Source organism: Equus asinus, chromosome 3 (genome assembly GCF_041296235.1).
Source record: "Equus asinus isolate D_3611 breed Donkey chromosome 3, EquAss-T2T_v2, whole genome shotgun sequence".
Classification (NCBI taxonomy): domain Eukaryota; kingdom Metazoa; phylum Chordata; class Mammalia; order Perissodactyla; family Equidae; genus Equus; species Equus asinus.
This window is the reverse complement of record NC_091792.1, coordinates 102,027,943-102,055,033: the sequence shown is the minus strand read 5'-3', so window position 1 is coordinate 102,055,033 and position 27,091 is coordinate 102,027,943. Positions and strand designations below refer to the sequence as shown.

The 27,091-nt window shown below is 43.0% G+C and overlaps 1 protein-coding gene and 1 long non-coding RNA gene across 7 annotated transcripts; one reads left to right on the top strand and one right to left on the bottom strand.

Annotated features, from left to right (window-relative positions):
• The first annotated feature begins 8 nt into the window (after positions 1 to 8).
• FAM47E (family with sequence similarity 47 member E) lies at positions 9 to 26,800 on the top strand. Of its 6 annotated transcripts, XM_070505609.1 has the most exons (9): positions 12 to 320; positions 5,302 to 5,671; positions 8,567 to 8,706; positions 13,119 to 13,269; positions 16,948 to 17,148; positions 20,604 to 20,759; positions 22,195 to 22,269; positions 24,116 to 24,193; positions 26,394 to 26,800. In XM_070505609.1, the coding sequence occupies exons 1-9, from the start codon at positions 64 to 66 to the stop codon at positions 26,457 to 26,459; spliced, it is 1,494 nt and encodes a 497-aa protein (XP_070361710.1). In that variant the 5' UTR covers positions 12 to 63; the 3' UTR covers positions 26,460 to 26,800. The 6 variants fall into 6 exon arrangements, with proteins under 6 accessions (XP_070361711.1, XP_070361713.1, XP_070361710.1 ...); XM_070505610.1 differs by lacking the exon at positions 16,948 to 17,148 and having other exon boundaries at positions 9 to 320; positions 26,394 to 26,599; XM_014865711.3 differs by lacking the exon at positions 22,195 to 22,269.
• Positions 15,538 to 24,403, bottom strand: LOC139044850 (uncharacterized). Its single transcript, XR_011502179.1, has 3 exons — positions 24,290 to 24,403; positions 23,638 to 23,762; positions 15,538 to 17,167 (listed from the first exon to the last, which is right to left on the bottom strand). It is a non-coding gene; the product is annotated as an uncharacterized lncRNA (long non-coding RNA).
• Positions 26,801 to 27,091: the final 291 nt, after the last annotated feature.

The window sequence follows — 27,091 nt, the reverse complement described above, 5'->3', positions numbered from 1 at the left end:
TAACCCGATCCTTCGCCCTTTCCCGGCTACCGGGCGTCGGAGAAGGCTAGGGTGCGCCCGGGGATGGGCGGCGCAGGGGCGCCCCCGGGCTGCCTGATCCCCGGGAAAAGCCGGGCTGTGCAGGGGGCGCCCCGCCGCTCCGTACCCCAGGGCGAGTCTGGGCAGCTCACAGCTACTCGGTCTCCTAGCGACCCGAGTGGCCGGGAACACACACCACCCAAGGCGAGGCTGGCAGCCAGGCCCACCATGGCTGACCACAGGCGGCTGCTCCGGCCAGCGGCACTGGACCGGGCGCCGGGAGGCATGAACCGCAGGCCCCGGTAAGCGCGCCGCGCCCGGGCGACGGAGCATCCCGTGGGGGCCGCGCGGGGGCGCCTGGACCCGGTGCTGGCTGGGGCTGGGGCTGGGGCTGGTGCCGGGGCGGGGAGGGGCTGGGACTGGGGCTGGGGCCGGAGCGGGAGAGGGCTGACGGCCAGGGAGGACCGGGCTATAGGGCCTGCCTGCCTTTCCTCCTCAAGGTCCGCGGCATCTAAGTGATTATAATATAAAAGAACGAGCGCCTCAAGCTCCTCATCGCAGATACTTTTCTCGGTTATCCTCGCAACTCCCCAGGGGATGTGGATTAATATACCTATTCCAAGGGGCTGGCGCAGCGGTTGAGTGCACACGTTCTGCTTTGCCGGCTCCTGGTTCGGTGGTTTGGATCCTGGGTGCGGACATGGCGCCGCTTGGCATGCTATGCTGTGGCAGGCGTCCCACATGTAAAGTAGAGGAAGATGGGCACGGATGTTAGCTCAGGGCCAGTCTTCTTCAGCAAAAGGAGGATTGGCAGCAGCTAGCCCACGGCTAATCTTCCTCGAAACAAAAACAAAAACAAAAACCTATTCCAGACAGGAAACTGATGGCCACAGAGTCCTCCGTGGAAACTGAAGTAGCCTCGACCCATCCTTCTCTGGGTTAGTCAACTGGATCCCTGCATCTGGTGTGAGGGGTGTGCTGCACCTGGAACCTTTGGCCACCCAGTTGGTGACGGTGGCCAGGGAGTTAGTTACTGGCACATATATGCACTGTATACGTTAGCAGTTATGAACGCTTTGAGAATCTTCCCGCCCCCTCAATTTTCAAACTGTTTATTTAAAAATAATTGTAGACTCCCAAGAAGGTGCAAAAGTAGTGCAGAAGTCCCATGTACCCTTCCCCCAGCTGCTTCCAGTGCTATCATCTTACCTAACTATAGTACATTACCAAAGCAGGACATCAACATTTGCATAATATTTAACTAGGCTGTAAACCTTACTTGGATTTCATCAGTTTTTACTTGCACTTGAGTGTGTGTGTTGTCAACTTTAAAATAAAATATCCAGTTAGTTTGCCAGCACAGTGAGTCTATTCAGCAATAGCCAGAGGAACTGCAACTGGGGAACTGCAAGCTATGGCAGACCATAGGCAAATCCAGAAAACAAAACAGGGGGTGCTGGCTTTTATAGAGAAAAAGGGGGAGCTGGGAGGGGCTGTTCTAAAGGAATGTTCGTTGGAGGAAAGTAAGAATTCAGAGTGAGCTGAGCTGTGGCGCTTCTGATTGGCTAGGCTGTTGCAGGGCAAGGAGAAAACCTTCCTTCCTCTTGCTGGTGTAGTAAAGTATGATAGTTGCACTTTCTGCCTCAAATTGTAAAGCTGTGACCAATGGAGTGTGTGTGTGTGTGAGAGAGAGAGCTCCTGCTACAGGGCTTCCTGACTCCATTTTAAATGAGGTTTCTGTTTATTAATTTTCACACTGTATAGTTCTGTAAAATTTTGTCATATGTATGCAGCAAGATACAAACTGTTTCATCACAAAGGAAACACTTCTTGCTACCCCTTTATTGTCACTCTCCGCACCCTCCCTCCCCCCGCCACCTTGGCAACCACTCATTTTGTTCTCTATTTCAATAGTTTTGTTCTTTCAAGAATGTTAGATAAATAGAATAATACAGTATACAACCTTTTGAGATTGGCTCTTTTTCACCCAGCATGAAACACTTGAGATCTATCCAAGATGTTGTGTCTCTATAGTTTTTTCATTTTTATAGCTTAGTAGTATTCCACGTATGGATATACCACAATTTGTGTATCCATTTACCTGTTGAAAGACCTTCAGGCTGTTTCTGGTTTTTGGCTATTGTGTATAAAGCTGCTGTGAATATTTGTGTACAGGTTTTTGTGTGAACAGAAATTTTTATTTCTTTAGGATAAATGCCCGATACTCTTTCATAATTTGTTTTTTTTTTCTTAAAGATTGGCACCTGAGCTAACATATGTTGCAAATCTTGTTTTTTTCTTCTTCTTCATTTCCCCACAGCCCCCCAGCACATAGTTGTATTTTCTAGTTGTAGGTCCTTCTGGTGGTGCTATGTGGGACGCCACCCGAGCATGGCTTGATGAGCAGTGCTGGGTCCACGCCCAGGATCCGAACCAGCAAAACCCTGGGCTGCCGAAGCAGAGTGCGTGAACTTAACCACTCGGCCACGGGACCAGCTCTTCTTTCATAATTCTTAAAGAGGGAAATAATCATGTATTGTTTACTAGTGGCTGTGAAAATAGTAAATGTGTAGAAAAAATGTTTTCAGTTTTATTTTCTAGGTCAAGTAAAAATTTTTCATGAACTTGAGAAAATGCAGAGAGGTAAGTCGAAGAGCTCTGAGAGGCCATGTAGGGTAGCGGGAAGCCCTCCCTCTGGCCTGGTCGCCTTGTTCACCTCTCAGAACTCAGTTTCCTCAGTGAAAAGTGAGGAAGGTAGACTAGATTTCCTTCAGGGTTTCTGCCAGCTCTAACATTCCATGAGGCTTGAGCTGGCTGCCATACATTCCCCAGTTTGAGTTGTATGACTGTGCTGAAGCAAAAATATTGGTTATCAGATTTGGTTTTATGAAGTGCTTGGATGTTTGCATTAGTTGTAAATGTGTGGAAAATAAACTTAGTAAAGATATTTAATACTATGGAGGGTTGCTTGCTAGTAGGTCATGCTGAACGGGTCATCAAATCTCGAGGTTAGATGTAATTTCAATTAACACCTCCGCCACTTAGCTATTTATTAATCGCAAAGAGCAACTTTGTGTAAACTCATCTTTTTTTGTCTTTTCATCTAGATCTGCACAGTAGAGCTGGATTAAGCCCTTAAAACACACACATGCACACACAGTAAGCAAGAAGTTTCCACGACTCACAAAAAAGAACAGGGATCAAGCTAGGATCTCTGAAAAATGCTTTGTGCCTATAAGGATGAGTGTAGCAAGGAGTACATTTGGTGTTATGAGCCACTGTAGATGACAGGGCCTGGAGGTGGAAGGGGCTTCAGGGAAAGACAGCAATAATGTAGCAATATCTGACTACAGCAGTGTGATGTATTAGGATAACGACAGACCTGTGATTAACCTGCTCAGGTCCAAGTCCTGACTTTAGCAATGGCGGGATGTATTAGGTTATCCAGGAACTGGTCTCATTTTTCTTCCTATTTGTCCATCTGTCTCTCCCATCTCATCTTCATGCCCTAACTACTCAATGCAAACAGGGACCTGGTGGATAAGGGAACTGAATGAAGCAGCCTGGGTATAAGGCAGTAGGGAGAGGTGGAGACTGTGAATAAGAAAGCACAGGACTTATCTAAAGGGGCAGCCTTTATACCAATTACAGATCCACAGAAAGGTGGACCCACTGTTCCCAGAGCTCCTGATTTTTCTTCTAGATTATTCATGTGAACTTTTTTATATGTAAGAAGCTCTAGTGTAGTGGTTAAACACCTTTCTCTGGAGTCTCACTACCTGGATTAAAATCCCAGCTCTAACATTTATTAGCTGTGGGAACTTTGACAAGTCTTTGTTTTGTTTTTAACTACTGTGTGCTTCAATTTCCTTATCTGTAAAGGGAATAATCCTAGTACCTAGTACCTACGTCATAGGATTGTCATGAGATTTAGATGACAATACATGTAAAGCGCTTAGAAGCGTGCCTGTCCTACAGAAAGTTCTCGACATATGTTAGCTATTATGATTCTTATTGAAACACAAAGGGGACAACATGACAGGTTTGTAGGCCCAGTGCAGCGCATAGACTGCCACTTGGCCACCTTTGACCCTCTGAGTTTAGGGGGTAAACCGAGGCCCACAGAGGATAAATGAAGTGCCAAGGTCTTTCAGCTTGTTAGGGGTGAGTTGTCACTGGGATCCAGTTTCTTCCCACTGCACTGTATCCCTTTAAAGGATAAGAAAGAGTCCCGGGAGGGGCCACGATTTGTGAGTGTCCTTCACAAAGGGAATAGATAGATTAACTGTGCTGGCAGCAGTTGGTAATAATGGATTAGATTTGCACACAGTGATGTGGATGGGCCTTTATAATACTGTGCTTGGTAAACAAGTACGAAACAGAAGAAATTTATGTAAATTAAGAACGCAAGCACACAAAAGGACAATACAGATGTTATAACAATGTATACAAATGAAAGGATACATTTCAAATCCTTTAGAGTAGTTTTGCCTATGCAGGGAGAGCAATGAGAGTGGGATATGGGGCTAAGGTAGAATAAAGAAAACAGGGGAGGGACCTTGCACAGACCAGTGATAATGTGCCATGAACTAGGAGTATGATCAACTCAACCCCCTCCACGTGAACCCCTGTCCTCCTGATGTGGATTAAGGCTGCCCCAGCTACAGAAGCCAAAAGTGACCTGGCCTACATGCCAAACTATATGACCCAGTGGATTTTTTTATGGTATGAATTAGGGCTGCCCCAGGGAGAGAAGCCCAGGGCATCCTCACCTACATGCCGATCTATATGACCAGATTCGTATCTAGAGTTATATGACCGCACAGTAACCAGACCCCATCTGCACTGAAATCATTTAATGACTTTTTACATCATCTTTTCTTTTTCCAGTAAAAATAAGTCACGTACCCATGCCTTATAAAATTAGCCCTAACCCTCAACTCAGGGCAGCAGCAGCAGCTCTTCACTGCCCATGGGTCCTGTCCCCATGCAGCAGAAGCAGAAGCTCTGACTGCCCATGGGTCCTGTCCCCGTGCAGCAGCAGCAGGAGCTCTGACTGCCCATGGGTCCTGTCCCCATGCTATTACACACTATTCTCTAAATAAAAAGAGCACTACTGCCAGCTCTTGAGAGTCCAAGAAATCTTTCTTTCGACTCCTCGGCTCACCGACCCCGCATCACTCCTACCTCACCTCCTCAAAAAAGGTCAAGGCCAGCCTCCTCACAACCTCTCCTCCCACCCCAACCCTTGTGACCCATATGACCAGGCATGTTGTCTTCCAGGTACAAAGAGACTCTGCCTTCTGAGTGTTTCATAAAGCACAAGCACAGGCTGACGCTCCCCACCACCCTGAACAGCCGGCGGTGGATATTTGTGAGAAAGGGACTGGATGACTTCAGGAAAGGCTGCCTGCCTTGCGAAGGTCTGATCACTCAGGGCCCTCAGGAGGGCTTGCTCCCCAAGATTTATCACAGAGCTCCCCGACCTGCCCCCAAGAAGAGGCGGAACAAGCTGCCCAAGGAAGCCGCCCTGTTGTCCAAGCTCTCGCCAGCCCAGGGGGCACGGAAGGCCTTCCTGGCGGACGTTGAAGCCCAGCTGACCCCCCACCCCTTGGCTCTCTACCCGAATCTGGGAGAAGATCTGCCTGTAGAGGTGACCTCCTGTCTTGGGGTTGTGGGAGGGCTTTCACTGTTGTTAGTGCTGTCCAGTCAATACTGACCCCTAGTGACCCTGCGTACAGCTGAGCGGACCCTACCCAGTCTTTTTGCGCCATCCTCTCCCCTTCCAGCGCTACAGCAGACAATGCTCTGCTGCTATTCGCAGGATTTTCATGGCCAATTTTCTCAGAAGTGGGTGGCCAGGTCCTTCTTCCTAGACTATCTTAGTCTGGAAGCTCCACTGAAACCTGTCTACCATGGGTGACCCTGCTGGAATTTGAAATCCTGGTGGCATAGCTTTCAGCATCACAGCAACACACAGCCATCACAGTATGAGAACGGACAGGTGGGTGGTGCGGCTCCCTGACGGGGAAACGAACCTAGGACCTGCCCAGTAAGAGCGCCAACTCTTAACCACTAGCCCGCCAGGGCTGGCTGGGTCTCCACTGGGGCCTTGAAAAGAATTCTCCTTAGATGCCTGGGAGTTCCTTTGAGGAGATGACATAATTACAAAGAGGAGAGGACAATGAACGTCTCCCCAGAGAGAGTTCTCATGGGGGTTGGAGCAGCCTTCCTCTCTCTGCCCCCAGGACCCACAATTGGCAGCAACACACACGCTACTGCTTCCTCTGAGGCCGTACAACTTAAAAAGGTCCAGCAAACTGGAAACATTTGACTTTTTTCCCTTGAAGTTCTCCGAATCTTTGCTTGTGACTTTTTTGGGAGAGAAAAAATTGGGCGAATTATTCAGTCTTGCTTCTATCACTTTAGCCTGATCTTAGGAGGCGTCCATAAGTACTTGCTAACTGATGGGTAGAACCTGAAAGGTCACAGGGAAATTTCACTGCATTGTCAAGGCTAGGGTTGGGCAGCAGGTCTGTTATGTCACCCATGTCCCAGGCTGCTCTTGACTTTTGGCTCCATGATCCTTAGTATACGTCTCTTGCTCTTATGTCTCAAAATGGTTTCCACACCTCCAGGCATCCAGTCTGTCTTTCAGACAGGAAGGGGGAAGGGGCAAAGGTTAAAGGGTGCATGTGGGTTGACTCTATCTTTTAAATAAGGCAAATGATAGCCTTCCCAGTAAACATCTATTCATCTGACCACTCCTAGCTGCTAAGGAATCTAGAAAATTGAGTTTCTTGGTTGAGCACTGCAACATGGAACAAAATCCAGGACAAAATTCTGCTAGATTTAAGAAGGGGCCGAATGGATATGGGGCAGGGAACTAGCAGTGCCTGCTACCCCACCCACGACCCCTGCAGTCTGTTCCCGGCACAGTGAGGGTGACCCTTGTTAAGAAAGGTAAACTGGGGCTGGCCCCATGCCGAGTGGTTAAGTTCGTGTGCTCCACTGCAGGCGGCCCAGTGTTTCCTTGGTTCGAATCCTGGGCGTGGACATGGCACTGCTCATCAAACCACGCTGAGGTGGCGTCCCACATGCCACAACTAGAAGGATCCACAACGAAGAATATACAACTATGTACCTGGGGGCTTTGGGGAGAAAAAGGAAAAAAATAAAATGTTTAAAAGAAAGGTAAACTGCTCCACAAAGCCCCCCGGTGGCCGCTTCTCACTCAGAGTAAAGTCCTCGCCATGGTCTGAAAAGCCCTGGGTGGTCTGCTCTCCACCCCACCCCTGCTCTGCTCCCCGTCCAGCCTCTCTGCCTGCTCCTCTGCTCTCACCCTGCTCCAGCCTCTCTGCCTGGGAACATTAGAAGCACGTGTGAGTCAGATCTCTGCTCCTGTGTCTGGGACACTCGCCCCTAGATGAATGCCTGTCTTGCTCCTTCACTTCCTCATATCTTTGCTCAAATGACTTCTAATTGGAGAGACTTACATAAAATAACATTCTCCTTCCACCCGCGTTCTCTATCCCTACTATGATCTATTTCTTTTTCAACATAGCGCTGGTCACCGCTTGGGTTCCTCACTAGAATAAAAGCTCTACAAGGCAGGGTTTTTCCAGGGCAGGGCCTTTGTCTGCGTCTGTCACTGTGTACCACCAATACCTGGCATATGGTAGACACTCAGTAAATATTTGTGCATAATGAATGAATGAATAAATAAATGATCAGTGGCAGAGAAGTCTATAGAAAGGACAACTAGAATTTCTAATCCATTATTTTCCACCTCGGGCGTTCCTTCACCACCTCCTGCAGGCCAGAGCTTGAGTCCATGACAAACAGATTGTTTCCACACACCCTCAGATGGTACATGGGATTGTGGCCCTTATTTCCACATCTGACCTCCACAACTAGGTGTGTTGGCTTCTTTCTGAGGCAGGATCTCTTCTTATGCTGCTATGTTGACCACCAGCAGCTCTAGATTTAAATTCTACCCAGAAAAAAACTCCTCTTTTTGCATGGTCCCAGCCAAATTGCATAACCTGATTCCCATGGGTCCAACTTGGTCAGGTACCTATTCCTAAACCAGTCACTGTGGTCCTGATTGGCCTGGCCTGCCTGTGGAGTGAGGATGGGGTCAGGCCAATTCAGACCATGTGGACTGAAAGTGGAGGGAGAGGTGGTTCTCCAATGGAAAATCCAGATACTGTTATTCATAGGAGGAAGAACGGATGCTGGGCCGTTAAAACCCACAGAAATCCTCTAGAGGCACTTTGCTCAGTGGGGCCTTTGGGGCCCCGGGGTAGACACAGAGGCACTATTCCTTCTAGAGGAGATGGAACTGCGGTACAAACGCTGCACACCTGATGTCTAAGTGATGGAAGCTTACCCACAGCAGCCAGCGCGGTACTTGCATGGGAACTGACGAACAGCATTGACTAACTGGGAAGGAAAGCAAAGGGCGAGTTGGTCTGTTCCTTTTTAGAATTAACATGCTCCCTTTTCAGCACGTTTTATCCCCTCCAAGTCCGTTTTCTTTTTGTAGCTCTTATTAAAGGTGCTGGAAGTGCTGGATCCTGACAGGAAGTTGGAGGACGCCTGGGCTTATTGTCAGGGCATCAGGAAAAGAGTGAAGGAACCCACAAAACTTTTAAAAAAACGCTCCACCCAAGTCTATGTGGGACCGTAAGTATTGTTCTTAACCCCTCGCTTGTTCCTGTCACCTGATGGAACATTCTAGGAGGTACTTTCTCAAAGCTCCTCGTCTTTAGAATAATTTAGAGAACAAAAGTAACTAAGTTCCCCAGGAGGAGGGAAAGGAGCCTTGGGTCCTGCTCTGAATAGTGTTTATTTCATTAGTGGATGTGAATTCCAGCAAACACGGAGCAAACGCAGGTGAGCCTACATGACTCTAGGAGAGCTGAGGGACAAGAGGAAGACCGCGGAAAGGCTGGTTGTTGGCCCCGAATGGCTTTTTGAATTATTTATGGAAGAAGCCGCTTTATTCAACATGATTGGGACAGGTAGTTGGTTGGATAACCAAAAAAAAAAAAAAAAAATCCCAAAAACGTTTAATACAGGGAATTGCAAAAGATGACACTTAAGTGCTTGAAAGATTTTATTTTACCCTGGAACATAACTGTTCATTCACTTCCAAGTCTGTTAATATAAAGCTATTTTTTGAGTATGGATCTGCTGCTTTGCATTCCCAAACATCTTTTTTGCATAAATCACACCAGTAATGCCACCTTCATTGAACTTTTTCAAAGCGATAGGCTTAATTTTCATAGAAACAATATAGGATGTGCCTTCCACTTTAGGCAGTTTCCTTGGTTAACCCTCCAAAAATCTCCAGGGCAAAAAATTAAAAATGGATGGGTTATCTACTTAAAAGGGGCAGGAAAAGTATGTAAGGAATGAACAAAATTAATATCTTAATAAATTATCATATCACAAAATAAATGTATAATTACACAATGGCAAATTTTTCTGTCAGCATATGTCTTTGTTTCTGTGGCTGCTCTACAAAGTAACACAAACTTCGTGGCTTAAAACAACAGGCATTTATTATCTCACAGTTCTAGAGGCCGGAAGTCTGAAATCAAAATGTTGGCTGAGCCATATTCCCTCCAGAGGCTCTAGGGAAGCCTCCATTCCTTGCTTCTTCAAGCTCCTGGTGGCTGCTGACATTCATTGGCTTGTGGCCACATCACTCTAGTCTTCAAGGCCAGCATCTCTGAATCTCTCTCTGCTCTGTCTTCATAGTGCCTTCTCTATGTATGTGTCAAATCTCCCTCTCTCTCTTTTTTTTTTTGAGGAAGATTAGCCCTGAGCTAACTACTGCCAATCCTCCTCTTTTTGCTGAGGAAGACTGGCCCTGAGCTAACATCCATGCCCATCTTCCTCTACTTTATATGTGGGACGCCTACCGCAGCATGGCTTTTTGCCAAGCAGTGCCATGTCCGCACCCGGGATCTGAACCTGAGAACCCCAGGCAGCCAAAGCGGAACGTTTGAACTTAACTGCTGTGACACTGGTCAGGCCCCTCCCTCTCTTTTGTATAAGGACACTTGGGATGGCATTTAGGGCCCACACAGATAGTCCAGGATAATCTCTCCATCTCAAGCTCCTTAACCTAATCACATTTGTAAAGACTCTTTTTCTAAATGAAGTAACATTTGCAGGTTCCCAGAATTAGCATCTAATCTCTTTGGGACACCTTATCAGCCTGCCACAGCATGAAGTAATATCTCCCATCGTTAAAACAACTTTCCTTGACTACATAGTCTCTGTTTCCTTTAGAGCAAAACTCCTTGAAAGAGGTGTTCACACTCACTTCTTCTATTATTTCTGGAACTCACAGCAATCAGGCTCTTATCTCCAGCATTTCACTGGATCTGTCTTTGGTCAAGGTCACCATTGACCTCTATATTACCTAATCAGTTCTCAATGATCACCAATGACGTATGACGCATCAGTAGCAGTTGATACAATTGATGACGTCCTCTTTCTCCAAACCCTTTTTCACTTAGCGTCTGGAACATCACTCTTTCTTGGTTCTCCTCCTGTTTCATGGCCCTCTCCCCACTCTTCTTCTGCTGGTCCCTCCTCACTTTCCTTTTACCCTTGAAGGGCTTCAGTCCCTGATATCTTCTTTTCTGTAAGTTTATTCACACTCAGGTGATCTCATCCAGTCCATCTGTCTATGGATGTTCACCATTTGCCCTTGGATGTTTAATTGGCATCTTAGACTCGACACGTCCAAAAGTGAACTCTAGGTTTCTTCCCCAAACCTACTCCCTCTTCTGTCTTCCCCAGGTAAGTAAATAGCAGCTCCATTCTTTTAGTTGCTTCTGGAACAATAGTTGTAATCTGCCCACAAATCCTAATGGCTTTACCACTGAAATATATACAGAATCTTACCTTCTCTATTCCAGGACTATCATCTCTTGCCTGGATAATGGCAATCGCTTACTAACTGGTCTCGTGGCCTCCACCCATGCTCCCCTCCCCTCCTCAAGTCTATTTGTCAAACAATAACTAAAATGATTCTTTTAAAAACTTAAGTCAGATAGTGTCATTCCTTCCTGTGCTCAAAATTCTCCAGTTGCTACTTATTCAGAGTAAAATCCAAAGTCCTTCAATTGCCTCTAAAGTCCCATATGATTAGGTCCCCATTACCTCCCAGGCCTCATCCTCTACTGCTCTATCCTTGAATCATTCCTCTCCAGTCACACTTGCCTCTCTGGTGTTCCTTGAACATATTCTGTGTACTCCCACCTCGGGGCCTTTGCACATGTTATTCTTTTCTGCCTGGTATCTGCACAGTTTGATATCTGCATGGTTTTATCCCTTTCTTCTTTTGAGTTTCTGCTCACATATTACTTTAGTAGGAAGGTCTTCTCTGTATAAATAAAAAGTCCCTGTCATCACTCTCCATCCCTCTTGCCCTGTTTTATTTTTCTGTATGTCACTTGTAATCACCTGGTATGTGTTTGTTTACCTCCTTTCTATCTGTCTCTCCCTACTCAACTGGAAGCTCTATGAGTCCAAGGTCTTACCATTATTTATAACTGAATCTTAATGCCTAGAACAGTGCCTGGTACATAGTTGGTGCTTAATAAATATTTATTGAATGAATGGATGGGTGAATTAATGTGTGGGTGCTATGAGTAAAAGGTAAAAGGTGCTATGAATAAAATATAGGTTCTGAGACAGCTTGTGGGAATGCCTCCCTGAGGAAGGGACGGTATGTTGAGACATGAAGAGGGATGAGGGCCTGGAGAAGGCATTGCAGTCAGACAGAACAACATGAGCAAAGGCCCTGTGACTGGAGGGAGCATGATGATGTCATGGAGCTGAAAGAAGCCCTGATGGCTGGAGCTCAGAGAGTGAGGGAGGGTGGTAGTTCCAGAAGAATCTGGAGAGACAGGCAAAGACCAGGCCATGAAGAGCCTTGGAAACTGAGTTAAAAGTTAGGTGTTTATAGGAGGAATAACACGAAGCTATTGAACACAAAAACTTGTGCCCGAACGTCCATAGCAGCATTATTCGTGGTAGCTAAAAAGTGGCAACAACCAAAATGTCCATCAACTGATGATGGATAAACAAAATGTGGTCCATCCATGCAATGGAATATTAGCCATAAACAAGAATAAGCTCATGATACATGCTACAATACGTATGAACCTTAAAAACATTATGCTAAGTGAAAGAAGTCAGACACAAAAGACCATATATTCTATGGTTTCATTCAGATAAAATGTCCAGTACAGGCAAATCCATAGAGACAGAAAGGAGATCAGTGGTTTTCAGGAGCAGGGAGAATGGGGGCAATGAGGAGTGACTGTCAATGGTTATGAGGTGTCTTTTTGCAGTGATGAAGATATTCCAGAATTAGATAGGGGGTCGGTGGTTGTACAACTTTGTAAAGATATGAAAGCCACTGAATTGTATGCTTTGAAATGGTAAGTATTATGGTGTGTGAATTATATCTTAATTTTTAAAAAGAAGCCTTGAAGAGACTGAATCAAGATGAGAGGTGACTGCATTTGCAATGACCAGATTTACGTTTTGAAATGACTGTTTTGGCTGCAGTCTAGAGTGTGGGTTAGGGACCCTAAGAGAAGATGCAGAGACATTAGCGAGGACCCTCTTACAACACTCCAAAGATGGAGACAGAGTTAAAATCTACCAGACTTATTACTGGGCTGGATTTGAGAGATGAGGGAGAAGGAAGTCAAGGATGTCTCCTACTTGTCAAGATTGTCTAAGGCTTCAGCCGACTCCAGGCACAGTAATTTGGGTTTTTATCTGGCACACATCTTAATAAATGGTACTCATAATTTTAAAAAATCAATTTATGATGATAAACTGCTATGTAAGTTTTAATTGTTATAACTAATCATGATGTACTTTTCTTTATGATGGTGATAATAAGGTGATCTTTGAAAAATTAACGTATAACTTGTATGAACTTGCAAGAGACTGCTAGAAATACTTGCATTATGATCTCCTTTCCTCAAGATCCTGTTTGAAATCCACTTGGACTCATGGTATCTCATATTGTCATTCTTCGATGGTCTCCTTATCTTTAGTCCCAGGAAGATGCCTGTGTCATATGCAGGCCAATGGCATTATGAAGAAAAGAAGCCAAATGAAGCAGATTTGCTCCATGAAGATGGTCCTGTTCTTCATGAAAATGTACGCAGAGGAGTTAGTGACTTCTGCAACTGGGCTACGACTTTTGTAAGTTAGTAGTAATACTTACAACCTACTTTTTATTTATTTATATTTATTTATTTATTTATTTTTAAAGATTTTATTTTTCCTTTTTCTCCCAAAGCCCCCTGGTACGTAGTTGTGTATTTTTAGTTGTGAGTCCTTCTCGTTGTGGCATGTGGGATGCCGCCTCAGCGTGACCTGATGACTGGTGCCATGTCTGCGCCCAGGATCCGAACCAGCGAAACCCTGGGCCGCCGCAGCAGAGTGTGAAAACTTAACCACTCGGACACGGGGCCGGCCCCTACAACCTACTTTTTAAAGTCAAGTTCAAAGTTGCTTTTATTAAAAAGCAGTGTTTGGATATAATTGAACTCAAATAATCAAAGTCATAAAGGGATCTTCATGACTCTCCCACCACTTATAATAGAAATAGTTCTTGTAGATGAAATTTCTGGAAAGTTTGCAAACTTGCAGCCAATTGGAATGTTTATTTTTGATGTCTCATGTCTTTGCTGTTGTTTCATATTTTTTTTAGTGGCTCTCTTTTGTTCCCCAGCTTTACTGAAATATAATTGACATATATCATTGTGTAAAGGTTAGGTGAACAACGTGATGATTTAATGCATGTATATATTGCAAAATGATTACCACAATAGGATTAGTTAATGCATCCATCATCTCACATAATTACCGTTTTTTTTTGTGGTGAGAACATTTAAGATCGAGTCTCTTAGCACCTTTCAACTATACAATACAGGATTATTAACTGTAGTCACCGTGCTGTACATTACATCCCCACGACTTACTCATCTTACAACTAAAAGTTTGTACCCTTTGGCCAAAATCTCCCCATTTCCCCCACCTGTTATTTCACATTTCTATTTTCCTTTTCAATGTCAGGACCTTCTTTTCTTTCTGTCCTTCACTCCTTCTTAAACTCTTTTTTCTCAATTATATTTATAAGTTTTTGGGCAGCTATGCTTGACTAGAACCTTCACAAAAAGTATTTCTGACATGAATAGGCTTTTGACTCAATTATCAAGGTCTTTTCTTGCCCTCCTTCCAAGAACCTATTTAGTTACCCATTCCTGTTCCTGAGTTACATATTCCTGATGATGTCTAGGAAAAGAGGCTTTTCCTCTATTTAAGACTTTCAGGGATTTGCAATCCCCCTCCCCCATTTTTTGAGTGCATTAGGCAGTTTCAGTCAATGTATTATTTAGGACTATTTCATTGGCAAGTAACTGAAATATAATTCAGACTGGATTAAGGTAGAAAAGGGAACTATCCAGAGGTATTAGGAGCTTCAGGTACAGCTGAATCTAAGTGCTAAAATGTTTTTAGGTGTCTTCCCTAGCTCTTGGTTGCTCTCCCCTATCTGACTCTATTTTCCAGCAGTCTTTCCCCAAGAGATGCCAAAAGTAGCCAGTAAAATTTCCAGGCTTACAGCCTACTAGGTAGCAAACTAAGTGGGAAAAGAGCAACCCTTTTCCAGTAGGGAAAAGTCCGGGCCTTACTCTTGCTGGGCTAACCTGGGTAAAGTGCCTGTGCCTGAATCATCCATGATGAGTAGAGAGATAAAAGATGCTCATTGGCTAGGCGAGGTCTCGTGTCTAATTCTGAAAGCCAAGAGATGGGTGTGTCCAGCCCAGCTGCAACAGATTGGCTGAGAGTGGGGGAGGGAAGTTCCTCAGAGGGTGCTTGGGGCAGGGATGCTGGCCAAGGCAGGTGATGCCCTCTTTACCACTGCTTGTCCATAATCTGGTTGGATTGGATTGCCTGAATCCCAGCCCTCCACTTCTCCCATTCCTACTACTGGAGACTGCTCTGTCTAGGCAGGAAATTTAAGGAACCCTAGGATAATAGTTTACCTGCTCTGGTGACCAGCCTTATTTTCAGTCCCTTTTGACCAAGGTCCCACGTTTACCTCATTATCTTACCTCACTCCCTATCACACCACGCTGTTGGATTTCCTCTGTTGCACTAGCTTTACTTGCCTTCCATGCTGTTTATTTTTCACCTCATTGATTCTGCTTGCTCTATTTTGGCTTCATTATTATTTCTGCCTAGTTTCGACTCTATTCCTCCCTTCATGCTCCTGACTCTATTTCATGGCTCCTCTCTATAAAGTTCACTACAGTATCAGCTTCCGTCGCTAAAGGCCTCATTCTCCCTGTGTTCCCCAGGTTGTATTTTCCAAAGTGGGATTGTGTTGAGTCTGTAGGGGAGGAAAAAATAATCGTCCTTCTACTCTTCTAAGTTCTCTCTGGGGCCCTATAACAAAAGACAGATTAACAAGAGAAAAACAAACAGAACTTTATTAACATGTATACCTCGTGTATGTGTGGGAGATGCCCAGGAAAAAATGAGGAACTCTCTAAGGTGACTTAAAATTTAGGCTTAAATACCATCTTCAGCCAAAGACAAAAGAGAGAAGGGTGGGGGGAGCCAGTTATGGGGAGGTGACCAGGAAAGGTAGGTAAACAAGAGTACCATTTGTTATGTGGATTTAAATCAGTTCCTTCTCCGTTGATAAGAGTTTCTTAATGATTTAGTCTGTTTCTCAAAATAATCCTTATGCCAGAGGCATATTTTGGGGTGGCATATTCTGCTACTCTTCAGGTCTAAGTTGTCTTTTAGCCACATCCTAGGTCAATGGCCAGCCTATGGATTAGCTGCTCTTGACGTGCCCATCTCTACTCCCATCAGCTGTGGCTGAGGGAAGGAGTAGAGGGGGTTGTTCTGTGCACAAAACATGGCTGACTAAAACCACCTTCTTTAGCAGGAGCCCTGAATGGGGCAGCTTCCTTTATAAGGGGCGATGGGCAGAACAAACACTGACATTTCTAGACATGTCTGGAAAATATCTCTAGGGATGTCACTGCTATAAAAGTGTTGGAAAAGTTTCTTTTTGGTTATTGATGCAAATAACCAACAACCATTCTAAAGATAAGAGAGAGAAGGTGAGATTTACTTGAGCCAAGCTGAGGACTAGCCCAGGAAGGCAGTCTCCACAAAGGAAGAAAGGGTTCTGGAGAAGCACGGTTTTCAGTACAGTTTTATACATTTTTAGAACAAAGAACATACATCAAACATGCCCAGGATACAAATTCATTGAAGTTTCAAAGAGATATTCAGTTGCAGACTAGCAGGTCAACATGACCCTGACGTCTGGGAAAGGGAACTTCTCAGGGGTGCCGATATTGGTGTTACCAACGCTGGTTGGGTAGGAAAGGAAGTAGGCATGCTTATCTTCAAACGGTGCATTCTTTACTTTCCGATGATGTTCAGCACATTCTTTACTTTAGTGGTTAAAGCCAATGTGCAGTGTATGTTTGACAGTCTACAAGTCAGGCTTCTTTAGCTCAGGCTGAATTAGGTTTAAACCAGAATAGGAACCCCACATACCTCAATAGGTGAAAATTTCTTCTCATGGTCAAACAGACTGAATTTTCCTCAGCCCCGTTATTTCCCTCAGGAACTCACTGCTTCTTGCAGGTCCTAAGTTGTCTCTTAATGCACTGACAAGGCCCTCCAGACCCCAAATATTCTTGTCTTCAGTGAGTGCTGACTGAGCATTTCCTGCCTCTCCTCCAAACTACCTCTTCACCAGCCATGGTCGGGTACCTCCCTTAGTTTAAAGAAGAAAGCAGAGAGCATTTCACCGTTTGACCTTGCTCATGCAATGCGATATTCTTCCAGGGAAGTTTGAACATTGATGAAGAGTTTGTCCTGAGACAGTTTGACGTTGACTATCAGAGCAAACCCAGCTACGACGAGCTCCACGCGATGAGACTCAACCGGGTTCCCCTGGAGCTAAAGAAGAGTGTGGGGCTAGACAAACTGCAGGAGGCACACATTTTCCAGAAACTAGGCTATGAGCAGAAACTCCAGAAACCTCAGGTAACTGCAAAAAAGAAGACTGAAAATCAAGGAAAATTAAGTTGTATTAAAAGCTTAAATGTTCTTGAATTCTGCTAATTCAGGGGGAACTGGCCTTTTTCAGTAGAGTTCTTGAATTTTTTATGATGTGTAATAAATATTTGTTAAATGAGTGAATATTTAATACATATAACAAAGTCAGTTTTACAAACAAGGCATGTCATTCAGCATTATTGTTAATATCTGAAAAGTCGTTGTTCTCTATGCGTTTTATACATGTGTTGAAATTCTCTTTATGTGTTTCATGTGTTGAAATCTTAACAGTCAGTGGAAATATACAGGAATGTTGATTATTGCAAGAGTAAATTGCTGCAATTAGTGATTGTGAACACTGTTTATTTTATGTCTAAAGAATTCTTGAATTTTTACGGGAGTCTTTTTGACCACAAGCTATCATTCTTGACCACATGCTTGCCTGATCATTAACAAATCTACTCAGTTTCCCAGTACCAATTTCCTGTGACTACAGAAGAAGAGGAAACAGAGAAGAGAAAAAACAGCTATGTTCCAAAGGGAAGTCCTGTGGGCCCCTAAGTACTTTGCTACACAATGTGTTACTGCAGATATATATAAACACAAGTCAAATCGTGTCAGTCCAACAACAGACTTAAGTGCCTCAGGGAGAGTTGGAGGCTGGAGAGAGTTCCTTTCTCTCTGAAAGTGAAAAACAATATATTATCTCTAATCATCCTCTGTCTTTTACACATAATCTTTGATACTCTATTTCCAATATTTTGGACATATTAACTTTGTCCTTTATAATTTAACACAATCAGCTGACCTGTTTTTACATACATGATATTTTCTATCCTTGACTCTCTTGCATAAAGTTTATGAAAACTATGGGTTGCATCACTAATATCAGCCTTTTAAATTTTCCATTTTCCTCTCACCTTTCTAAAGGGTAAAATGCAAAATCATGCTGTACAGGCAAATTATGTCCATCACAGCTGAGGCCTGAACCACTGCTTGACCTGAATCCGGGCTGATCAAATTGCCCAATTCCCTGTACTTACAAATAATTGCACAAGCACTGCTCATAAACCATGGTGGTTATTGCCAATGTCGAACTTTTGACTGGCAGACAGAGGGTCACTATGCAAAAGTTCAGGTACATTTCCACATGGTGTCATTTCCCTTCTGCCTGAAGGCCTTCCTTTAACAGGTCTTCTGGGGTAGAGCTGCTGGTGATGAAGTCTTTCAGCTTCTGTGTCGGAAAATAGCCTTATTCTGCCTTCTTTTTTAAAGATATTTTTGTGGCTATAGAATTCTATGTTTTTTGTTTGTTTGTTTTCAGTACTTTAAAGATACTGTTCCGCTATCCTCTTGGCTGTGTTTTTTCTGAGAAGAAATCTTATCCTTATCATCCTATCCCTATCATCCAAGATAAGTTATCTTTATCTCTGTTTTTCTGGACATGTTTTTTCCCTTGGCTGTTTTTAAGATTTTTCTCTTTGTCACCGGTTTTGAGTAGTGTGAGTGTTACACAGCTTGGTATCTATTTCTTCATTTTTTTGTGCTTGGGGCTTGCTGAGCCACTTTGATCCACAGGTTTATAGTTTTCATCAAATTTGGAAATTTTTTTACCGTTATTTCTTCAAATATTTTTAGGTCTCTCACCCCCCTCCCAGGACTCTAAATTGCATGTAATTAGGCTGCGTGAAGTTGTGGTACAGCTCACTACTGCTTGGTTCAGTGTTTTGATTCTCTTTTCTCTGTGTTTTTATTGCTCTGTCTTTAAATTCTCTAACCTTTTGTTCTGTAATGTCTAATCTGCTCTTAATCCCATCCACTGTGTTTTTCATCTCATGCATCATACATCTCACGTATTATAATTTTCATCTCAAGAAGTTTGACGAGGGTTTTAAAAAAAATATTTTCCATGTCTCTACTTAATCTTTTGAACATATGGAATACAGTTGTAACTGTTTTGGTGTTCTCATCTGCTAATTCTAACATCTGTGTCAGTCCTTTGTGAGTTTCCATTAACTGATTTATCTCCTTGTTGTGGATTGTGTTTTCTTGCCTCTCTGTCTGCCTGGTGATTTTTGAGTAGATGCCAGACTGTGTGAATTTTGGATTCCTATAAACTTAAGTTTTGTCCTGGGATGTAGTTAAAGTTACTTGGAAAAGTTTGATCCTTTTGGATCTTGCTTTTAAGATCTGTTGGGCAGGACCAAAGTAATGTTCAGGCTAGGGCTAATTCCCCACTACTAAGGCAAGACTCTTCTGTATATTCTATCCAGTGTCCTGTGAATCTTCAGGTTTCCCAGGAGGGGGTGGGTGCTGTCGCTGGCCCTGTGTGCTTGCTAAGCACTGTTTCCTCTGATCCCTTTCCTGGACCTCGGCCAATTTCTTCCCACACATGCTCAGAGAGAGACTGTGCAAATCTCTGCAGTTCCCTCTCTGTGCATCTCTCTCCTTTCTGTTCCTCTGTGCTGCAAACCGTAGCTGCTTTGGTCTTCCTGGACTCAAGATTCTGTCTCCTCAACTCAGAGTCCACTGGGCTCCTCCTGGGCTCCTCCCTGCGCTGTGGCCTGGAAACTCTCTCAAGGCCGTGAGCTCGGGCAGTTGTGGGGTTTTGATGTCCAGTGTCTTGCAAACTCTTGTGAACTTAACCGCTGAGCCACCGGGCTGGCCCCTGAATAGCATTTTGATCAGAAGTAGTGTGGTATTTACAAGGCTGAGCACAGCACTGGGCTCATGGTAAAGCTGATAGCTTCTTATTTGGTTGACTGAGTATTGTTTGAGATCATTACCCTTTGGTGAAATGTGTGATTTTTACATGAATTCTAGCTGCTTCATGTAATTTTCCCTTTTAATCTTCCCAACAACCCTATGGGATGGGTACTATTATCTCCATTGTACAGATGAAGAATTTAAGTAACTTGAACATGGACATGGACTCATGGCTACTAAGTTGGGGAGCCTAGATGTGAACCTAGCTTTGTCTAAAGCTTACGGCCATGCTCAACCACCGCATTATTTTTTCAATCATGAACTTTCCTGTTACCTTTGTAAATCAAAGCATACTGAAACTTCATAAAATACTTTGGCAAGGGGGGCTGGCCCCGTGGCCGAGTGGTTAAGTCCGCGCGCTCCGCTGCAGGCAGCCCAGTGTTTCCTTGGTTCGAATCCTGGGCGCAGACATGGCACTGCTCATCAAGCCACGCTGAGGCAGCGTCCCACATGCCACAACTAGAAGGACCCACAACGAAGAATATACAACTATGTACCAGGGGGCTTTGGGGAGAAAAAGGAAAAAAATAAAAAATCTTTAAAAAATACTTTGGCAAGGGTTAATGATAAATTAAAAATAAATGATACTACTTCCATAAGCTAAATCTTAGATTTATTGAAATGACAAACCAAAAAAAAAAAACTAATAAAATTGTGAATTATGTTACTTTCTATAGAATCCTTATAAACCAAAAAGGGTGAAGATGAGGTATGGAGCATGGTATCTGAACACCAAGTTGTGGAAAAAGCAAAGAGCAGATGAACCTTTGGTTGACCCCAAGGTCTCACATAAAGGTCAAGATGAGAATTTTAAAAAGGAGCTGCAGGAACAGGTATGTGTGTATGCTGAGATTTGATCATCTGAACTAAACATTATCACAGTGCAGCTGCCACTTCGGATTGAAGCCAGAGTCTCTGGGGTAATACAGAGGCTTCCAGAAGTCTTACAGCTTGCATATAAAATTCAGCAATGAGAAAGCCAGGTCATTATAGGGGGAATGTGTAATAAGCAAGACTTGAAATTTCCTGGCTTCATGGTGGGCACAATGTCTCTAAAGCTGGGGCAACCATTCCTTGTCCTCCTGCCATTCTTGATTCCATGGATAAATTGTTCAAAGGCTGGTGTAACCTGGTAGGACCACCTCAGTACAGAATGGATATCATGTCACGGGTTCTCCCTGAGTTACTATATGTGAGGCTTGCTTTTTATCAGCAATGGATGAATGTTAAAGAATTCAAAAGTGCAATCAGGAAACTTCTTTTATGCAGTTAGCAGAGTTGTAGGATCTATCTGAGAGGAAAGGGGCAAAGGTTAAGCACTGTTTGATATCACAAAGCAACAAACATGCACAACAAGGGTGTGCTCTAATTTCACTGCAAATAAACTCTGTGCTTGCCCACCTCTTGTGTACCAGTACCCAATGAAGAGAAGATACTCATGGTAGTCCCGGAAATTTGGAAATATTGACCTAACACTTACACAGGACTCTGAAGAGAATATTGGTGGGCCTCTTCTCTTTTTCAACAGATCCCAAACTTCTCCCAGATAACGACATCAAAATACTTCAAAAATGTAAAATGCAGGGCCAGCCCGGGTGGCTCAGTGGTTAAGTTCAGCACGCTCTGCTTCGGTGGCCTGGGTTTTATTTCCAGGCACAGACCTACACTACTTGTCTGTAGGCAGCAGCTCACGTGAAAAAGAAAAAAAGAGGAAGATTGGCAACAGATGTTAGCTCAGGATGAATCTTCCTCAGCAAAAACAAAAGAAAACAAAAAAAAGTAAAATGCTTTACAAATGTGTCTACTCATTCACTCAGAAATCACTCATTAATTGCCTCCTTTAGACTGGAAAACTGAGACAGAAATGATGGTCATTTTTATCTATTCTAGTACCGGGTATGAAATTCTTATTTTCAGATGTGAGACATGACACAAATTTGTGAGCACAAGATGCCTATATATAAGCCTCAAAATAATGTCAATAATACTCAGCAGAATTTCTTGGTGTATAGTTTTAGGGGCTGCCTATCTAAATTTATGTGAATTTAATACATAAGAAACTATTCCAGTTGCATTTTAAAAAATACAACATTCTCAATGAATTAAATATTTAATAACAAAAATAGTTACACAATTTTTTTGTGTGTGAGGAAGATTGTTGCTGAGCTAACATCTGTTACCAATCTTCCTCTTTTTGCATGAGGAAGATTGTCGCTGAGCTAACAGCTGTGCCAATCTTCCTCTATTTTATGTGGGATGCTGCCACAGCATAGCTTGACAAGCGCTGCCAGGTCCTTACCCAGGATCCAAACCTGCAAACCCCAGGCCGCCAATGTGGAACAGGTAAACCCAACCACTACACTGCCGGCTCCAAAATGTTTGTTTTAATGTATCTAGAATTTTTTTTAGAAATATATCCTTAAAGAATAATTCTTAAAGACAAAGCATTTTACAAAAATATTTCATTTTGATGGTGAAAGTTAGTTGAGATTTTTGCCCAAATGGCTACAGTCAGCTTATGAAAAAGAAGTGGTATTTAAATTTTGGAAATATGGTTGATATAACTATTACAGTAAAAGATTGTTTATTAGGCAGTTTAGACACAAGAAGGATTCAACACAATATAATTGTTTTATAAATATTGAATATTGATTTGCCCTGTGCACTTTAGGGGATGCCACTTGGCTATGGCATGCCAATTCTCAGGACACAGGCGCCATGGTGTGCTGGTAAGGGGCAGTCACTATGAGGACATGGCTGTCTTGCTGGGAACACATGAGTTTTGACTTTCTTGATTGAGTTTGTTTGGAAGGTGAGATGGTCTTAAAAGAACTGAATTACAATGATATAAACTTATACATCCAATTTTTTAATTCAAATAAATGAAAGAAAAAACCAAACAAATGCATGAATACCCCGAAGATATTGGGACTGCATTAAATCTTTTTGATTATCATGCCCTTTGGAGTTAAGATCTAAAAATTGCAAATATATTATTGAGTAGGAAAAACACTCCTGTTTCTTCCTTTACCACTCTCAATTCTGGTCACCAGATGGGTCAGGGTTTTTTCCTCCCACCAAGCAGTTCTCTGATTCTCCTGACACTAGCTGAGTGTGCTACAATTTAACTCAATTTTGACACTATCTACCTGGAGATATTGCCAGATCCCACAGGGTAAGAGCTCAGTCCCACAAGACTGTCCCCACTTCAGATGCCAATTCCAAGTCCAGGTTGTCACCTGTGCTCCTGAAAGACTAACTATAAATCGGGGGTTCTCTCAACCTCCTCCTCCGGTTGGATCATCTGCTAGGACAGCTCACAGAACTCAGAAGAACAGCTTACTTACCAGATCACCAGGTTGTTATAAAAGGATACACTCAGGAACAGCCAGAGGGAAGAGATGCACAAGGCAAGGTGTGTGGGTAGGTGTTCGGAGCTTCCATGCCTTCTCCAGGCACCACCCTCCCAGCACCTCCACATGTTCACCAACTGGAAGCTCTCTGAACCCCAACCCCGTTTTTAGAGAGGCCTTATTATGTAGGCATGATAGATTAAATCATTGGCCCTTGGTGATTAGCTCAACCTCCAGCTCCTGTCTCCTGCCTGGAGGCTGGGGGGCAGAGCTGAAAGTGCCAACCCGCTAATCACATGGATGGTTCTTTGGGCAATCACCCTCATTTGTGGCTGTCTAGGGACTCTCCAAAACTCACCTCATTAACATTATCTCCAGTGTGGTTGGAAGGGGTATGTTATAAATAACAATAGACTCTCCTTTCACCTTTGTGGCTCTTATCCTTAGGAAATTCCAAGGGTTTTAGGAGCTCTGTGCCAGGAACTGGAAGAAGACCAAACATATATTTCTTATTATAAATCACAGTATCATAATTGTTAGTCCTAAATAAGTTAGATTCCAGACATGCTAGCTCGATAATTATCTAATTGGTAAAATGTGTTGCTTATCCTTAACACAAGGGTAAGAGAAAGGATAGGGAAAGGAGAGAGATTGGACATCTTTTGAAAGGTTTTATATTCATCAACTTGTGAATGTTACCTATCATATTCCCAGATGAGAAGGAAGTGGTTTAAAATGAGGTACTTTATAAAGAGCCAAATGCTTTTAATGAGGACAAGTATGAAATCCAGCTTCTGTTTGCTGGCTGGTTTTTTAAAATGTGGACCCTCTTGTAGGAGGAGTTACTTGCAGACCTTCCTGGAACAGTTGCCTTTAAGGATTTCATTCTAAGCAGGGGCTACAAGATGCCGAGTGTGAGTACGGGGTCATTTCAGAAAGACCTGCTGAGGGGCTCACAGTTGTTGATGGAAGGGGTCAGCACCCTGACAAAATCAAAATACTTCTCTTACCCCAGGACTCAGGCCCCTGGAAGGAAGGGCGTGCTTTTCCCCAGAGAGGGGCCCAGAGACAGGACACGGGCATTTTGCTGTTGCTGTTCTGCCTATTTGGTTTCTGCTGTGTCAGAGGAGCCGCCTTGCTGCTGACTCATCTGCCTTGGGTTTGGCCTTAAAGGGACCAAAGTGAAGGGATCTACGTGCAGGGCATGTGCCTGCGAACTCTGGCTGCTACTAAAACCCTCCAGATTCTCTGGGACGTATTTAAGTCTCCTTTACTTCCACAGCTAAGGACAAAGAGCGGTGGCTGGGGTCAGAACAAAATGGAGTTGGGATTCACAGTGTTATCCCTGTACTATGGGGTCGGTCTTATGCGGACACAGACTAGGGCAAAAGTTCACTTCCTGAGGGGCCCACCAGTGTCTTCTGTCTTCTTCTCACTTTCTCTTTTCTCCCTTCTAGTTTCACCTCCTTTAACCTGTAAAGTTGGCCCCAGCTGCCTCCCACATGGAGCGGCCCCCTGGGAAGACCATGACAAATAAGGGTGGGGTGGAGGTTGGCAGAGTGGACGGTTTAGAAGGAAGTTCTGCGCCCAGACCAGCCCTGTCACCATGGCAGGAAGCCAGCTGGGCACGGGGCCAAAGTTGTAGCTAATAAGTCTTGCGTTTGTCCAGAGTCGTCTGTGCGCACATCCCTCGGAGTCTTTAGGAGGCCATGTAGCTAAGATGGTTAAAGTTCCTGGAAGTGTGATACTGGGGTTTTTTTCCCCAAGAGTGACGGAACTAGCAGTAGCTTATACTTGATGGCAAATAAATTTATTGACCAAGCTCAGATCCAGACTGCTTTCCGAGTTAAATCAGGCAATTTGAGGGGAAGTCTGGAGTATGAGGGAGAGATGGGCCTGAAGACTCCATTCCAGAACTGGGAGGAAATTCCTCCTTTAGCTTTGAGCATCAATAGTGGGTCTGCTAGATATATTTAATATACTATACACATTTATGTACTTGTAACTACCCAATCTGTATGTAAGGGTCACATAAGTATATTTATATGCATAATATACAAAATATGCTTATATATTTTTATATGACTGTGTAGTTGTATATATGATTATATATGTCAATATACTTAAGTATAAATATAATAATGTGATATATGTGTATATATAAATGTGTGTGTGTATATATATATACATAGATATTACTCTTGCCAAAGAGAGATATATATATGTAATCCTTATTTGCTCTTGATGTTATAATGACTTATAGTTCTATTTTTTTTTCATTTTGATTTGTCTCCTGTTGGTTTAATTCATTCTGTTGATGAAGACTTAGTTCAATTTTGGGCAAAAGGAAGCGTGCCTGACACTGGCTGTACTCTTTTAGCTGCATTAACTAAAGAGAATGATGCCCTTGGCTACAGCTGAGTCCTCTGAGAATGAATACCTGTCACTCAAAACCCTGGGATATTTTCTCTCTTTATTCTTACATCCTATATCCTCTATTTTATCAATAAGATTTCAACTAAAAGATAGGAGGGAATCTATTATAGTAAATGAAATTATATATATATATATACACATATATATATATATGCACACACACACTGTATACATATATGCATATATATAGTCATTACTTATTTAAATTTATGTGTGAAATTCATTCTCTTTTTACTCCCATAACGTCTGTGTACACTGTGTATATACGCATTCCTATATGTTACATGAGCATACATACTTACGTACACATTCCAGGATCTGCTGCTGGGTTATCTACTGTATGCATCACCCACAGCTTCATTCTGTCTGCTGCACAGATGGGCCCCAGGCCTTTAATAGCAGGATGAGCAGTCCAAGGCTGTGCTGAGCCGGGCTGGGCTGGACTTGGGCACAGAACAAGTGTGAATTAGATCTAGCTGTTTTTGATGCTGCGCAACTACCTTCCAAAATCCAACACCTATCATGGTTTAATTATCAACATGAGATTTTGAGTACCAGAAGGACACATGTCAGAGTGTGAGATTGTGAATTTGGGTGTGGCAGTGGTTGTGGGCAGGACTGCACAGTTTTTCTTTGCAATCTATTGAAGATTCTCTCATCTTTTTTTTTTTTTTTTAGTTCCTTGAGAAGATATATATCAAGAAGAAATGTAAATGTGAGTGTAATAAGACTTCTATAAAATAACTCAAGCATAGAAGAATCTTGGGAAGATAATTAGACAGATTTTGTTTACTATATACTTGGCTATTTCTCTCATTAAACATTAAACAAAATTTACAATGAGTGTCCCACCATGGATGTACAACTTTGACTTGGCAACATCCATAAATTTGATACTTAATACTTACAAACATTTCACAATGGCCTTCTGCTTCAGTTAATCAATATTTTATATATTTTATCAACTATGAGATCAATATTCACATATAATTTCTCACACCTTTGTAGCATTGTCAGCATTTCATAGCTATATCAGCCATGTGTAAAAAATAAATAAAACCATAAATAAAAGCAGAATTACTCTTTTGCATTTTCCCAAAGTATTATTTTCCCTGGTTTTGAGTGAATACCTCCTTTATTCTTTCTTTAGACTATAGTTTTCTTTCATTTTGAATTAAGCCTCCTGAGGTTTTCTTTTCTTTTTTAGGCACGTTAGTCTTTGTAATAAATGTGTACCCATAACATAAGATCATAGATTAGAAATTTAATGGAAACTCAAATTGACATATTTTTTAATTAGTTTTTAAAATTTTTTTTTATTAAAAACGTTAATAGTCAGAAAAATCAGAACATATAGACTAAAAAAGAGTGTGGAA